At 34.6% G+C, this 17,792-nt stretch overlaps 1 protein-coding gene across 4 annotated transcripts in view; it reads right to left on the bottom strand.

Annotated features, from left to right (window-relative positions):
* Slit2 (slit guidance ligand 2) overlaps nucleotides 1-17,792 on the bottom strand; it is a 342,324-nt gene that overhangs the window by 320,115 nt on the left and 4,417 nt on the right. For all 4 annotated transcript variants that reach the window (XM_087187403.1, XM_087187404.1, XM_004847219.3 and 1 more), the window contains exons 3-4: nucleotides 17,657-17,728; nucleotides 6,632-6,703 (exon numbers count right to left, since the gene is read on the bottom strand). In XM_087187403.1, the coding sequence (XP_087043529.1) occupies nucleotides 6,632-6,703; nucleotides 17,657-17,728 (144 nt within the window). The remainder of the gene's footprint in view (nucleotides 1-6,631; nucleotides 6,704-17,656; nucleotides 17,729-17,792) is intronic.

The raw sequence follows: 17,792 nt of genomic DNA, 5'->3' as shown, positions 1-17,792 counted from the left end.
ATATTATTCAATATTTTTAAATATCCACTACCTTATGATATAAATCAAATTGATTTTGGTGCTTTAAAACACAAGGTAGATATGGACATATATTTAAATTAACTAAATATAACTAAAATTTTATCAATGCTTATGTTTAGAAATAATATTTATGGGAACGTCAGTCCCCAAATATAATCTTGAGGTGGCTGTAGCAATTTAATGATTCACAGTCAAGCTTTAAAATATTGCCCAAAGATTTGTATACAATAATATGATTTAGACATGAAAATTACATATTTAAATTCATGTTTTAGAAAACACTATCACTCTAAGTGAAGTCTCTAGGCCTTAATTTACACATGATAAGTTCTGATGTTAGTAAAAGCGAAGGTCCATAAAGATCACATATCAAGGGGAGCCACATATTTTGACAGTTTCTCCTCCAACCCCCAGTATTTATCACAGTAGTCTCCAAATCTAAGCTGGCATACCATGAGTACTTGTCAGGTGAAAAATTAATGTGGCAGTAAAACCGTTTACATTTGGGAAAGCAAGCATTTAAATAAGCACAATTGGCACAATTGAGTGTGAAAGACCTCCTCGCACTTGATTTTCCTATGCTATCAACTTGCTGTGGATTTCACATCCAGACCCTGCTCTGTAGGTTACAACTGATAAACCTGCCAATTTCTGGCTTTCTCCAACAACGAGCTTTCTACTCGAGATCACTCTGAAGTAAAAACTATCAACACCAGGCCTGGCAAAAATCTCAACTATAACCTTAATTCTCATTGGATTTATAACCTCTAAAACGAAGAATTACACGTTGATTTAAGAAAAAAACACAAAATGAAATGTAGGCTCCTCTTGAATAGTTTGCACTCTCTCTTTTTGTGGCGAGTACTAACAGGTACCCTGAGTGTTCAGAAACCCCCATCTCAAGTCTTTTGTCTACCTATTTAAAAACAAACCTTTGGATCATATAACAGCAGTCTTTTCAAATTAAGTACTCCTCTTGAGCCTCTATTTTTTTAAGTGGCAAAAACAGAGTCTCTCTCAGACCTGATAATTATAAGTAATAAATTAATAGGTGATAAAGGATTTGATGTTTTAATCACTGCAGGTTAACACTTTCTAAGTTTCTTACTGAGTCTTTGTTCTCCAGGATAAGGAGTTAATCTGTTCCCCTTCCGAAGAAGTATCAGTATATAATGCACACAGTGTTTCCCTGCACCGAGTTGTAATACAAAAGCGCCACCTCCTCAAGAACTTTCATCCCCAGTGCGCGAGGCTCTTCAGCAGCCTCCGCCACAGAAACCAGCAGTAGCTATCAAGGCAGCTGGCTGGATGAGTAATGATGGCGATGTGGCTGGAAGACAGTAACCGTGGCAACTGTAAACTGCAATTCCTACACAACCACCGCAGGATTTACTGTGGCAGGGGCCAAGCAGGCCAACAGTAAAGCGAACTACGGAACTATGGCACCTGACACCTCTAGGAGCCCACATGTTAGTCAGGGGTGGTAGAAATTAACTTAAGAAGAATTTGTACACAGATTCCTCTGCCGTAGTCTGCTTTTATGCTTGACTACAAGAATGCCCTGAAACTAATTTGACATCCAACAACTAAGGGGTCAGTTCTATGTAAGAACAGCAATACATTAAATTAAGGCATATTTTGCTTAGGTGAAAAATGGATCATTTTGATTGTACTGTGTCTACTGAAACCCCTCAGTGTTTAGAAAACCTAAGGGAGCCAAATATTTAATTAGCCGAGCTATTCTTTAAATTTAATTTGGCTCTCTATTATTCATAATGCCTTCCCAGAGTTACTATTTGTTCATTCAAGTTGCAAACCCTGAACCCGACAGAGATTTAATTCAAAACATCAAACACTTATTGAGAGCTTCTAAAGGTCAAGCCTTATACCAGACCCTGGGGATATGAACAAAATTTTTTTTCAAAATATATGTATCAAGAGAATTTATATGCTTAATCATAAAAATAAAACTAAGATAATAATTAACGAGTAACAGTAGTTTTGTCATGGTGGTGTAATAGTAATTTTTGCTTCCTCTTGTATTTTTTTGAGTTTCTTTAACCTTTTTACAGTCAGCATGTTTTACTCTTAAAATTATATTAAGAAATCAAAAACTAAGAGTCCATGAAAGTGAGAAAAAGAGAAACAAAGGCAACTTAATTAAGTATTTATTATGCTCACCAAATTAAATTTTACATTAAAGAAACAAAAAATTAAGTTTTCTTCTTTAAAACTTACTACCATTTTCAGAAACAATTTGGAGAATCTCAGATCCTATATGACAGCAAATGAGCTTCAATCTGACACAATTTAAATGGTCAAAATCTATTTGTCTCAGGTTTAAGTATTCACCAGACTATAAACGAGTCTTTGCTTCAGCAACATTATTTATAATGTTAGAAAATTTAGTGCCTACAAACTTCCAGGAGAATAGTAAATGCTACATCCAGAACAGAAATAGTAATTTGTATTCAAAGGTAGTTAATCGTGTTTATTCTGTTTTGGCAGACAAAAGTGAAAATGTAGTTTCTGCAAAGTTTTGGATAGTCTACTTACACTAGAAGCTTGAGTAAATACAACAATACTCAAAGAAATAAACTGAAAACCGCAAAACAAATATTTATTAACAAATCGCTTAACCACAGTACCATCAATGAAATTCTTCTCTAATGATCCCGGATTAGTAGCTGCAAACTCAAATGGGAAACTGTAAAACACACACCCAGAAGCCACCATTAATGTTATACTTGTCTGGAAGATTTCAATGTGACTCACAGATTTCCCAACCAATCATAGTCAACTACCTCAGAACTTAGTACAATCTCCTGCAGTTAACCAGCTCCAGTATGCTCTGAAAATAATTTGTTGGGTTTTTTTTAGGTTGATCATAAAAATGCAACCTTGGTTTTGCAGGAGAGCAAAGGGGAGGAAGAGTCTCTATATACTGTAATAAGTTAAGAAAACTATGTGCTGTCTGTTTTAACCTTCAACCTATCCCCTTTTACTTTACTTACACTTTCCTTCTGTCAACAAGTGCTTGTAATTTTATTACACTGTCCTGTAGTTACGCAGAGTTGGTATTACTTTACAGAGTTCTGTTAATGGACTGGATAAATGGTAATGCTTTTAAACTAGTCTCCTGCTCCAAGAGACACAGCTGCAACTGTACTACTATTTCTGAGCAAACATCTTGACCTGAACATGCAGTGCTCTCTCAACCCGTCCAGGGAGAAATTGGAGCAGACAGCAAAGGGAAAGCATATTCGGCTGCTAGCAGCAATAAACCATGTCGAATCAGAATTCACAGACAGTGTACCCTGTTTTACTTTTATATTGCATTTAGAATCCTCAAAAAAGCATGTGGGTTTTTGCCCTGGCATCTCATTTTCAGCCAAGAGTCAAATGAGGATTATTCATTACAAAAACTCAAAAAAACCCCACAACCCTCCATAACATCCAGTATATCAGGATAGCTTTTGTCTCAGCAAACAATGATAATAGTCAAACTTTATTTATGTACTTAACAGGTAAACATTTTAAGTGATGATATAGTAGAAAAAATACATTAAGTAAAAGATGTAATGAGAAAAGATGTACATGGTAATACTACTTGGCATCATACTGTAATTTATAACAAGAGCATCTAAATTTGTTTCTTTCATGATATATATATATATAGAATATATGTGTATATTATAGCATATATATAGAAGGGGGAGGGGGGAGAGGGAGAAACAGAGGCAGAGAGAGTGTTGGACACCTATACATCCCTTAATATACACATGCAACAGCAAATCAAATACTTTATTTGTCCCAATACTACATTCCTGTTATTTGTCAAAAATCCTGAATCCTGGGTCACGGATTTAGCTCAATGGTCTCGCCGCCTGCTGCGCAAGCACAAGGACCCGAGTTCAATCCCCGATACCCACCCAACCCCCCAAAAAATCCTGAATCCTCTCTCTTGTCATTGTTCTTGTGGAAGAAAGATTCATTTTTTTATGAATATTGTAAAGGACATTTTTGCATGTAGGTTTGTACATATTTTCCCACCCACTATGATATTTGTCTCAGATGGGTTACCTGTCACCTGTATTGTATTCAGAAAATTGGAAACTGCAACTTTGTTCTTTCTAATTACACTAGTCTATAGTCAGCTGCACAAGCTTTTGTCCCTTTGTTTACTCAGATTCTTCATACTGGTTGCTTAATTTAATTAGTAATCACCATCATAAAAATATAGCCACATGTAGTCCATAGCTTTCTCTCTCAAGAGAAATATTATTAACAATTCACCGAAATCTAATTCAAATAAAGCAACATTTCTCAATGCAAAAGAATGTTCTTTACTTGAGAATGCACATAAAACATACAGCCCCAAATTTCTATGTGCAGCCAGTGGCTATGTCAGTTGTCAAATGCCAAATAAGAAAAGACGCCTTTTCAAGAGTAAAAATTAATTCATAAAGGTATAACCAGAGAGATCAAAATATTTACATCCCTATTTTAACTAATACAACATAACAACACAACTTTCGGCTCCTTACTCCCTTGGAAAATTTTTTGAGTCAAATAAGCACATAAGAACTCTGAATATATTTTTTAGCTACCCATTTTTGGTTGTTTTTTTTTTTTTTTTTTTGGTACCAGGGATCAAACTTGGGTCCTTGCACTTGCGCAGCAGGCAGCAAAACCACTGAGCTAAATCCCCAGCCCCTATTTTTGTGTTTTTTAACTTGCCTTAAATTAATTAGAAAACACTGTCATAGTTTTATAGCTTTTGTTTCTTTATCTCAGTTCTCAAATACTTCAAGTCTCTTTCTTTCTTAAAAAAGGCTTAAAGTTAAAATCATAACAAAATACATGAGAAACGCCTTTGCTCCACTATGAGATATTGTCAAAAAAGGAAAAAAAATCTCAAATGGAATATAATTCGCCAATGGGGGTTTCTGCAAGGGATTACACCACCTGAAAACTCCCGGAAAAACTGATCCAAATACATAGTAAGTGTCAAACATTCTTGTTTCCCAGAGACAGTGTGAAGGCTGCTCCCTATATTTCCCCCTCTTCAATTTAGTAATTTTAATTCCAGATAAGAGTCATTCCAATTCAGTGCATTTTTATAGTACCAAGAAAATAATTTCTTAAACCGCTGTATGTTGTTTATACATGCACCACTAGCAAAGTAGGGCTTTAATAGTGCTCATTGTATACGAGCCTTGAAGTCAGTTATTTCAAATCCCTCAATCACTAATAACTAAAATAGGAAATGGAATATTATTAAAACCAACTCTGTGGCCATTCTTAGAAACACTAAGCAAATATTTAAATATAAGTTTCAACTCATATATGTACATATAATTTTAATTGCAGCCTACATACTATTTCCTTGGTAAAAATAGCCCCTAGAGAATATCTGTTAAAAGAAGTTTCTTTATTTGATTTTTTAAGATCATATTCAATTGGGCCAATTAAGCAAAACTATATATATATATAAATAAAAGAGTACTACTGCCAGCAACTCTGGCTATCCTTAGAGGAGAAATGTCAGGAAAGTCAGACTCTAGACTAGAGACAAGATGTGACACATCAGGTGGAAAAGTTCTTCCTAGGGTGTAATAAGGTATCAGGAGGACCCAGCAAAGATCCTGGCTTCGACAGTGGTATGTGTGGAAGGACTGTTCTCCTACTTCTGGAACTGATAACAGTACTAAACTTGTAGGCTACAAAGCCAAGCTTGGAAAAAGCAATATGCACACTTTCTTTTCAGACATGACCACATGGGACCTCCCCACTGTCCAGGTGGGCCTGCTCTGAACAGTTTATTCTACATATCCCAGTATACATGAATACCAATAATCATTGCTATTTATTTTTCCAACACTTTGTAGCTTGTCTTCCATCTGCACAAAATCATTCATATGGCTGAAATTTAATTTTAAAAGCTTTCCAAAATGTGCTTTCACACATTAGGTCAGTGAATAAGCTTTCCAAGGAGGAAAAACTGATTCTATCTCATATTCACATTATGCTCCATTAAAAAACTACTTTCTTTAATAATCTATGACGTATTTGATATGGAAACCTTGCAATCATTCATATTGAAGAGTTTGGAATTCTGGCTTTAAAAGAAATATTTAAGATGGAATTTACAGCACTTGTTAAATACCTTATAATAATATTTTCAGACTAATAAACACTACTACTTGAGTACAGGAATAATACCAAAAGAAAGGAAATTAAGATTCTCAACTTTATAAGAACACACTGCCAACTTCCTCCTAGGAAGAAGCACAGTAGCAATTTTCCTCTTTCGACTTTAATCAAAAGTTTCTAATACGTAAATCTCAGCATCATCACATGACCAAAAAACAATTATACAATTACAATAATATACATAAACCACTAAATGCTAACCAAATAAAGCCACTAAAGCCAATAGAAAACCAATCAATCCTAAATATCCTTTAGAAAATACAAAGGCAAGCTTTGAATCCATTCATCTATTGGTGAATAGATTCCAGGAAAGCACCGGGAAACAGATCCAAAATACATTTAATAAAACACAAGGTACTACCCAAAGCAACAATAACTATTTGTGTCTACTTACAGCCTGTATAGCTTGGCAGTCCCAAGAAACAGCAACTCAGGAAACAGCTGAAGGTGATTTCTGTTTAAACGCCTTTTGAGAAAACAAAAACAAAAGCTTGTGTTACATAGAAAATATTCAACAATGAGACTGCGATTTGGTAGTGTCATGCCTCATCTTGTATTTCAAGAAAGAATGAAATGACATTCAAAAGAATCCAAGCATTGCAAATCAAAAGTTGGTTACACCTTTTGTTACGTGACTCTTTAAAGTAATTCCCATTATGCTTACTCAGATAATGATTACTGAGGCCTGAACTCTACACTCAAGTCCCATGCAACATCAGTCAATCAGAGGATTCACAATCCTAAAAGATTTCATGCCTCAGACTCACACACTACAGTAAATGGTGCCTTAAAATAATTCATACACTGACCCAAGTGACCTCAATTTTCAGCCAAGGCCTCGTTAACAATTTTGTTAACAATTTTGTTAACAATTTATTTAGTGAAAAAGACTGAGCATCATTTGTGTCCATAGGCAAAATCAGAAAAAAAATCAACAAAGTTGAAACACGAACCCACAACTCTCAACTCTTCACTGAATTTAAAGCTCAGAGTTAAAATGTTAAATGTTAACTGACATTGGAATGTTCTCAATGTTTGAGAAAATAATTTGACTGCAAGCCTAATACAGTTTAAGCCCTCATGCTATGTAACTAAGTTTTAGGAGATCACCTACGCCTACAAAATAAAGTGGGAAAATTGTATCTCTGGTGTTCAAATATTTCAGTTCTATCTGGTTTAAGTATACAATTTAACATTAAATTTAAAATAATTGTCTATCTCTGCTTTTTTTTCCAATCTAAATAAAATGCAGACTAGCTCATGTAAAATACAAAAAAAAAATGACTTACAAGCTGCTTAGCTTAGTGGGCAGTTAAGTCAGTCCAGAAACTAACGTCACAATGAAAAAATCAGAGGTCCTCTTATACGTATCTTAAAGACACATGTTTTGGACACAGGGAAAGAAGGCATATCAATCTTGACATAATTAAAGGATCATAAAGTACAAGCAGAATTAGAAGACTAATTTAGTCTCTAGAGGGTAGAAATGCGACCAGTGATTGCAATTCCTGAGATAGGAGGTAATGAGCAAGTCCTTTCTAAGAATTAGAGACAATAGGAAATGGAAAGATTGGCTTTGGGAAACTCTCCACTCCTAATTCCACATATATTCAAGAAGAAACTAAACACTTTTCTCCAGAAAGGGACATACTAAAGAGAAATCTTAATATTAAGTGAGAAGCTGGACAAGGTGAACTTCAGAACTTCTTCAATATTCTAAGATGCCATGAAGCAAGGATGGTGACCATAACTTTATCTACAAAAACATTCTCAGCACTTAAAAATGTATCCTAATGCAAATGTTTGCCAAGACAAGTAAGGAGCAAAGAATAAAATCACTAGTGAAGGGGCAGATTTCCTTCCTACTTATATGAATAAAACATATGATAATGTTAAAGTGAAACCAAAAGTTTGTGTTTGTTTTCTGTTGAGCATGCTTCTGAGTAAGAAGGAGTTCTGGAATCTATTTCTAATTTCAACCAAATAGCCTTCAATTGCGACTTATTATATTAGTCTTTCAAAAATATAGATTACAAATATTTGCCAGAGAGGTAATGCAAACTTTTCTAGGAAAGCAACCATTCCTGGAAAATGTGTATTGTCCAAAGAGCCAATTCTGATTACAAAAAATGGCAGAGATGGATTTTCTTAGTAATATCTAAGCCATCTGATTAACAAACTTCATCCACAGGAGGTCTGCTCCTTCAGACCTCAAATCCCTGCAGAGCAGCTCTCGGTACAGAGGCTTTCCCTTTTTGCCAAGTGGAGCCTTCTCACATCCTCAGTGAAACCTCCCAATTCTCCTACACGCAGTTAGTGCCTCCCTTGCACTATCTCCAAAGCATTTGAAAGTAAGAGTCCTTTCCATTGTGCTATACTTACTCGTGTACTGGTCTCTTCAAGTGTAAAGATTATTATCTTTGCATTCCGTCCCTCCCTCTTTGGCAGGTACTAGGTTTTGATCTGTATTAAAAGGCAAGGAGACCAGTCTGTTCTCATTCAACATTCTCTAATCTTCCCTGGCAGCAGTTTCTCAGTAAGTGTTGAATGAGAACAGACTGTTCTTGGATTGTGAAATAGCTCAGTAAGGGTCTGGCATACACATTTTATGCTGGACAACTTTTCTCTGCCATACTCCTGGAGATACCTGCCTTGGGTTTGACGCCAAAGTCTCACCACTCAACCTGCTTCCTTGTGCCCTAAAGAGCAGTTATGTCATTTCCTCCTCGGCATCGACCTCCATGCGCCCTGTCCCCACCCCACATGGCCTCAACATCACCTAAAAGTTGAATGAAATTCACTGTGTTTTCAAAACCTCAGATTCGAACCAGACTTGAAGCTGCTACTAGCTTTCTTATTAAGGATCTGTATAAGTATGACTTCAAATATTATGAGAAAGTAGATATTTCAGATTGCACACAAGTAGGGCGTTTTTCTTAGTCATCACCATCGTCATCATCATCATCATCATCATCATCATCATCATCTCCATATTCTCCAGTGTTAACTCCACAAGTAAAAGCTAACATGTATGACACTTAACTACGTGTGGGTGCTCTTTGGAGAAGATTACATGAATTATCTGATTCACTCTTCCCAATATGCCCATGAGTAGGTATGATGCTGATTGCTGTTCTGGAAAGCAGCATACAGCTTGAAGACAGAGCAAGGACTTGAACTGGGGTACTGTGACTTTGGAACACGTCTTATAAATCAGCTCCTCCAAGAAACAGTCTAAACATTCCTATACAATAATTCAAAACAATGTAATACCAAATTTTCCTCTTCACCAAACTTTCCTTGAGAAAAGCAGTTTTACATAGTCTATTTCTTAAATATTTATAAACTCTTTAAAAAAAAAAGATTCTGGTTAACTATCTTAAGCACTCAATTTAAATACCTAAATTCGAGGCAAAAGGGAAAAATGGATCAAAACATATTTCTCTAAATTCAAGTAGTTTATTATTCTTTCATGAAAGTTATTATGATCTTAATATGTCAAAGTCAACCATGACACATTTCCATTTAATGCATAATACTAGGTAATAGTACACAAAACAGGGCAGGTAACAGTAAACAGGGATAATATGCACGAAAAAAGTGTAAGTTTAGTTTTTTTCTTAAAAACAATATTAGTACACCTTTTGCTCCTATTCCATGGTCTCTTTATCAGTACAAGGCTTAAATTTACATGCAAATATTAAGATTAAAAAGTAAAATGTTTGAAAAATATTCAATAAAGGAAATAGTCTTATACAATGAAATTACATCCTTAAACTAAAGAGCATTTACAAAATATCTGAAATTATATTAAAGACTGTTAAAGTGCAAAACAACTACTAAAAAGAGCTTGAAAAACAGTAATCTCACTTCTAAATCAGAGAAAATGTCTTAGCAGCCTAAAGGTCATAGTGTCATAACAAGAACTCCAATGTACATGAGTTGAAGTGATGGTCCTAGGATAGAAAAACAGCATGTGGTGAATTAAGGTTATTGCACTGGATTATATATGGGAGCCAACATAATTGAACTCTCTGAAGCAGACCAGGTAAGTCAAAGGCCCACTGTTTCGCACAAGGACACTCAACAGTGTCCAAGGAGAGAGAATAGATGTATAAGTGATACCTCGCTCTGCGTCATCATCCCTAAATGGAATCTGACTACAAGATCCCAGGACTGTTTGAGAATTCTCTTGATTGCACACTCAAGATTTCAGAAAGGTGTGTGATATAGCTCTCTGAGATAATTTTTTCTTAGGACAACAATGAGAAGGGATCACAATAACTTTTCTCTGCTACCAGCTATGTTTCAGCATGACTTTCAGTGGGGTGAATGACCTTTGTGTGCTGCATAAAGCACTGGTCTCTGAAATGCCGATTCTGAACCTTCTCAATTTGAAGGACACCTGGGCATTATTGACAAGCTTTGTTCTAATTATTATGTGCCAGCTGCTTATGTGACTCATGTCCTTTTGTAGAGATTATAGTCCCTTACTCTTTTCAAACTTCAATAAAGTAATATTTGAAAACTTCTATCTAATGCAAAATGAAAACAATTTTAATAAAGACAGTGGAAAATTGACACTTCATATTTACATATTATAAACATATGGTATTTAAGCAGCATCCCTGATCTGTACTATGAGATAAATTTTGGCTTAAAAATTCTATCATTTCTAATCTTCTACTTCTTATTCATAAATGATTAATTAGCTCCTTTTCCCTTCTTCTCAGATAATGTTTCCACCTATCTTTTTATACTGGTTTTATTCTAACATTTTAAGCAAATATTTTAATATTTATCTTGCATTACAAAGACAAAGTTAAATCTTCAGCAATGTTGCCAATTTAGCTTGTATTACATAAATTAGATTGTATTTCTGGTAGTGACACCCATGAAACTTTTCCCCTTTATTCCATGCTAGAGAGGTCAACAATTACTAGTAAAAATGCTGCTTCTTATTCAAACAGTTCGCTTACTGGTATTTCTCTACATATTCAGAAATATATGAGAATGATTCTGAAAAAAAAAAAACCATGATGGAGACTTTGTACTTCATATCTCTTCTACTAGTGACATACTAAATGGTAAGAAAAACCATAATTAAATAATAAAAACTATAAATGCATTAATGTAGCATGTACACACTTCTGATAAAATAATTCCTAAACTCAACTTCTGGGAAATGACAGGTATGTGCATAATGACAATCCTTTAAGCCCTGTATGGCAAGTGTTGGTTGAAGAAAACTATATATAATATATTCTATATATATACAGATATATATATATACACATATAGTATATATAGTATATAATTTAATATATTTGAATTGTTTGCATTGTTTGAATAAATATACACACACATATATATATTTTTTCTTACTTAAATCCTATACTGCCCGTAAAACTACACTAAAAGGATTATCTTTGTTTTAAATATGAAGAAAATAAAGTTTTTAAAGATAAAGGAATGTGACCAAAATCACACAGGGAATTGAAATAGTTTGCTTAAGTCTGTCTTAATGTTTCTGATTTTAAAAGAGGGAAGGAGAGTTTGTATGTGTTTTCAGAGCAAATCAACAATATAAGTGATGCATATTTGCCTGTTCTTCTATAGCACATCAGGCACCAACAGAGAATATTACATTACAAGGTGCCTAAAACAAGGGTGACCAGCTAATTCACACCCTGTAATACACCAGCAGGACTTAAAAGAGTAGCACACAGCTAGGGCACCAAAACTGTCCACTGCATCCCAATTGGAAAAATGCTTTTATTGGTTTTTTGGGGTTTTTTTTTTTGGTACAGGGGATCGAACTTGGGACCTTGTGCTTGCGAGGCAGGCGCCAGAACCACTGAGCTAAATCCCTGGCCCCGGAAAAATGTTTTTATAATGGGGAAAGCCAAGTATTTTTGTAAATGTTATCTTAAACCAATATCCCAATTTCATTAACACTAAATCATCCCTATTGTTACCATGCTTGCATTCTGAAAGCATTTTCACCAATATCCCTTTAGGCCAGCAGATATAATTTGCTGTGAAAAAACAAAAAATGAGGCTGGTGCATAAGGAGTCCAAGCAGAAAAGCTGGGAATGCCAAGTTAGGAAATCCAGTCAACAAGGCATAATTCAAGCCAAAAGGTATCCAAAAGTAATGAAAGACTTAAACGTAAAATATTTGACATTCACTGCTTCCACACATACATTGTAACAGTGCAAACTAAACTGCTCATTTCAGGGGAGGCATAAAGGACACAGCATCCAGCAAACACTTTGACAAAGGATGAGCCTAAAACAGATGTGGGAAAAATAAACAGCCTTGCTGCTTCAGAATTTATAAAATGGTCCACAAAGAGGCAAACAGGCCTTCTCCCCATCATTTGACTTCAGGGCCCATAAAACCAGAAGCAGCTCTCTCAGACAGACTGAATGATCTGCTTAACTTGTAACATTAAAGCTTTCTATGAGCACTGTCAGTAAGCATAATTTAAAATACTCCATTCTGCTTATGAATACATGAAAATAACTGACAATTCACAGATATCACCTTATTTAGAGCATTTTTACTTTATCCAGCATACTGAATCTGTGTTACAGAGCCTGATGTCCTTCTCTACAGAGACTTTCTAAGAAACTGACTGCAGAGATTTTAAACTGAGGTGTAAAGATAGCAGAAAGCAATGCTTTTGAGATGAGCCTGTATTCTTTGCCAAGAAGATTAGTGGTATTACTTGCCCTTACAATAAGAAAAGGTATGTGTCATGTGTTGCCCATAAATTTATAGGATTAGTCGCACAGGAGTTCTCAACAACTTTGGTGAGCAGAGGATAAACAGGCCTTTACTTCAGACCTGTTCCACAACATATTCTCCACTTGAACTCATGTGTAGCAACCTACAACAAACACCCTAGGATATCCTAGTTCCCTCTCAACACTGTCACTTGCTTATGAATGGTGTGTTCGCATAAAGAGAACAAAGTCAGCACTGCCCTCGGAAAAGAACATAAATATGCCTTTAGATATCAATATAATGCTTACTCATATGTAGATTCTATTGCAAAGGGAATTGGGTTTTCTAAATTAAAATATGTATCTCCTTAACAATTTGCGTTAATGGACATATTTTCCAGGATTTCTTACATTTTTGCATTACAAAAATATGTCCAGGTCTAGTTTTCCAACAAAAATAAATGTCCAATGACAAAACTAGTAGAAAAAATATTAGTTCATATACAAAGGTGCTAAGACTTGAAGCATTTAAGGCAGTATATTTCTCTTAAAAGCACGTATTAAAATATTATTGGTGGGAAAAGATGAAAAGGTCCACATGCTTGCCTTTATCACTTCTACAAACTCCTGGCTGAGGGTGTCAGGTGACGGGAATGTCCATGGAAAGCCTAATATCTAAGATGTTCCATGATATGCTATTGGTTCTCGCCAACATTAAGCTAGGCATGTATGAATTTCATTTTTGCAGTATTAGAGCAAATATCAAAATTATGACACCCCTAGGAAGTTTGAAGAACTTTCTCATAGTATTGCATTTGTATTTTGAAGGAATTTTCAAAAGGAAAAGATGATTTCCACTATGGGACCCTGAAGTACCCAGTTCCTCATAAAAGACCATAAAACAGAACTGGGTAACTCTCTAGTTCTATGCAGCATAATCTTAACTATACAGAAACTATAAATATGCAACACAATTTTACACCAGTGCACACAATTTCGGTGTCCCACTGTCACTTTTCTAACTATCTACATTGCACCAGCTGTGAAATATCTTGAATTACTAATTTTGTATGCACGCCGGGTGTGGTGGCACATGCTCCTGATATCCCAGCACTCTGGAGGCTGAGGCAGGAGCATTGCCATGAGTTCAAGGCCAAGCCTGCACTGCATAGTAAGTTCAAGCCCAGCCTGGAATACATAACAAGACCTTGCCTCAAATAATAGTAATAATAATAATAAAGACAAAGATAATGATAATTTTGTATGGAGAATCTATGTCAATATATATATATATGTGTGTGTGTCATCTTCTGCAAAGTACACTTAATATGTGTTCTAAATCTTTGCAGTAGTTTTCTTGTAGTTTGTTTTTGCTTGATTTCCACTAATTAGCTAGCCATTAAACTGCATCAGAATTCCTTTGAACCTCTGATTAAACAACAGGAGATACGCTAATAAAGAGACACATTCTCAGTGCTTCATGTTTTCTCAGCTAAACAGGTGCAGCTGCCAGTACAGAGAATCCTAGAAAACCTGCCACTGCACAGACAGGTCTGGGAGTAGAGGAGCTAAATGTCACAGGAAAGAATGTGCACTCAGGGTGTGGAGACATGGTGACAACTCACTCCTTCTACAGTGATTGGTAACCACATTGCCATGATGATTTGACTGCACCACCTCATGCTATCTTCCTCACAATAAAAAGAAAAGAGTGAAGGGGAAAGGAGGGTGGGAGGGAGACGGTAAGAAAAAAGTAATGAAAAGTAAAGGAGCAAGAGAGACAGAGGAAGAAAATATTTTCATCCTTTACCCATCCATCTCGTTCTCGATATTTTGACTGAAAATGCTGAACTACATCCATTCTTTTGATTAGAAAAGTATCTTTCTTTTGTAGTTCTAATACTTTTATTTACAAATGATGGCTTTCTCATTTCAGGGAAATACTAAATTAAAATTAGCAACAGTTTGTTGTTCCTTACAGATTAAAATTACATTTAATAAAAGGCACAAAAGTTTATCTTCTGTTTTCAGATTTGTCTTCTTTCTCTAGATGGAGTAAGAACTCCATCCCCATAAAATAAGAAAAACATGTAACTTTGAAATATTCACAAAATGTCATTTAGGATTTTTTTATTATTTTAAAATGAAAGAAACTTAGAGCTGTAAATTACACACACATAAAATTAACATTTTTTTTGTTCTTCATGCAGGTAATAAAAAGTAAGTCACCTCACTGTATGACTGGCATTTACAAAAGAAACCTGCATTTATGCATCTTTTCTTAATTTAGAGTCCAATTTAACGTTGCACATCTAAATTAAGTGTTCACAGTTCATAGTTAAGAGTTAATTTATTGATTACTTCCTCTCACATTGCTCCCTGCTGTTTTTTGAAAAAGCAGTAAATGTTTTTGATGTTAATAGCACTGACTAAAATATGAGTATGTACCAAAGCCCGTAATAAAAATTTGTGTCTGGAACTCCCATTTTTTACTACTGTTTTCAATTTTTAATTTTTTCAAACAATATACTGAAGAAAATTTAAATTAGTTTGTTTCACAATAACTTGAATACATTTCTTAGCAAAACTGCTTTGTGCCATCTAATGTATTTAAAAAATAAATATTTGAAAAGTGCATCTACAATGTTCCTAAGAAATGGTTTTGAATTCCAGAGTCCCAAGGAGATGAATTGGCTGTCAGATAACAATGTGCTTCCATCAGATGGACTTGGCAGTTGTAAACAAAAGGAATTTTCTCAGCTTTTCCTCACAAATATGAAATATTTGCTCTCAGTCAACAGCTGGGGTGATTTAAAGAAGTCCTGCATATATATTAGTTTTCATTCAAAATTACAAATCCTCCTCCCACTCTGAAACATCTGACTCTGGCTTAGTAGAAGAGAAAATTGTTCTGAGATGAAGTGACATTCCCCAGGGAAGTGAAAAGTAAAAAACTAGTACCTACTTACAACTCTAATCAGATTTCAGACCATACAGCATCTGGTTAATCATTTTTAGGGAAAGTTAACTTACTCAAGATGAAAGTTCAGATGGTACTCTGCAGTTCCTTGAAAAATACTAACAAAGTGTGTTTGGTTCTACTGTTCCTGAAAACATGTAACAGTAAATATAAACAAGGGAGACCCTGCTAGAAGAGCCATTATGACTCCATGACTTAAAACTTGTTTACTGAACCAAGATGTAGCCATTTCCATGTGATGACTTGAAGTTATTTTTACAAAACTGTTAATGATAAAATTACTAATTACCTATTTATTTAAAATATATCCATTCTTTTCTAAATGGCTATATCATTGTAAGTTACTCACTAGTAGTAACAATTCATGAAAGGCAATGAAAGAGATCAAAGGATACATACTTTCAGAGCATATATACTTAAAAATAGGTTATGAACTCATGAACTTCATTTTGAACTCTACCAATTGTTTATCTTGTTTTTTTATCCCCCCCAAAAGTAACTCAAAGTAGTGATTTTAAACTTATTTTGAATTCTACAATTATATTTCTTATGTTGTTATACTTATCATAACAAAGTTTTACTGTAAGATACAGTAGATATTTGTTATTTGAGGTAATTAAAATGTAGCCCATATATTCACAAATATCTCAGAAGATGACAAAAAACATTTTTCTACTTCAGGACAATTACATAGTATTAACATTTGCCCTGGGGCCCAGTGAACCTGAATGTATGTTATGACTAAAATGACCACATTTCATTATTTTAAATGAAAGTTTTACTTTTATCTGAAGTGACTATTTAAAGCAGATATGGAAATGCACTAAAAATAACTGTGTGACTTTTAATAGAGCTTTTATTGGCCCTTAAATGCAAGCCTACCAAATTTGAATGATCAAGATATGAGTTGTGTAATCCATATTTCAAATTACCATGTCTGTAATTTACCCTATTTTACATACAGGTTTTATCTTTTGTAGTTATACACACTGTGAGCATAAATTACATGCCCTCAAGTAATGTATATCAATAAAGAAGATTTTGTGGTATGAAAAAATAAATTTTAAAGTCTGAAGTCTATACTAATCTTCTTAGGGGAAAAAAAGAGTCAATTTAAATAACTACACCTTGTTGACACAGTTGTTACTTTAATATTCTTTAAATTTCCAGCTGAAATACTTTAAAGCTATTAAATAATGAAATAAACTATAAATAGCAGCTATTAACCATGTTCACCATGTTAAATATCAAAAAATAAAATATCAGTAAAATTTAAAATTTTTTCTTTAAATGTCACTGGAGCCACACAAAACAACATCATGGAAGTTAAAATGACTGTTAGCAAACCTCTCTTTTCCAAAATGCACCACTAATGCAAATAAAATTACCAACTTTTCCCTGCATAGACGAATAAAACAAATCATATGACAGAATAGGAACTATCTTCCACTACCAGAGCAATGGTTAGCAAGGAAACAAATATCTAAAGAAATTAAGTCTGTACGTTTGTGATTTCTTACATGTTAGTGCTCTTTGTCCAAAAACACTATTTGTTGTAAATTAATCTGAAAACCATTTATTCATCTTCCCTTTTATGGAAACTTTTAAAAGCTAAGGCATGATGAAGTTGAAGGCATAATCCTTGAAATTCAAGCGCTTGTAAAGCTACAGTCATGTTGTCATGAGTGTGGAATTGAAAATACTTACAGTCTCTCCAGTTCTTTAAGGTCTTGGAATGCTCCTCTTTCAATGGCGGTAATCTTGTTCTCCATGAGCTGACTGAAATACATAATAGAACATGTTTCTTAATGTCACCTTCTGAGCACGTTTCAACTCAGCAACT

This window comes from Heterocephalus glaber, unplaced genomic scaffold (assembly GCF_053883595.1).
Source record: "Heterocephalus glaber isolate CG9 unplaced genomic scaffold, H.glaber_assembly_v1.0 deba00001509, whole genome shotgun sequence".
NCBI lineage: Eukaryota > Metazoa > Chordata > Mammalia > Rodentia > Bathyergidae > Heterocephalus > Heterocephalus glaber.
This window is presented reverse-complemented; position numbering and strand designations above follow the sequence as displayed.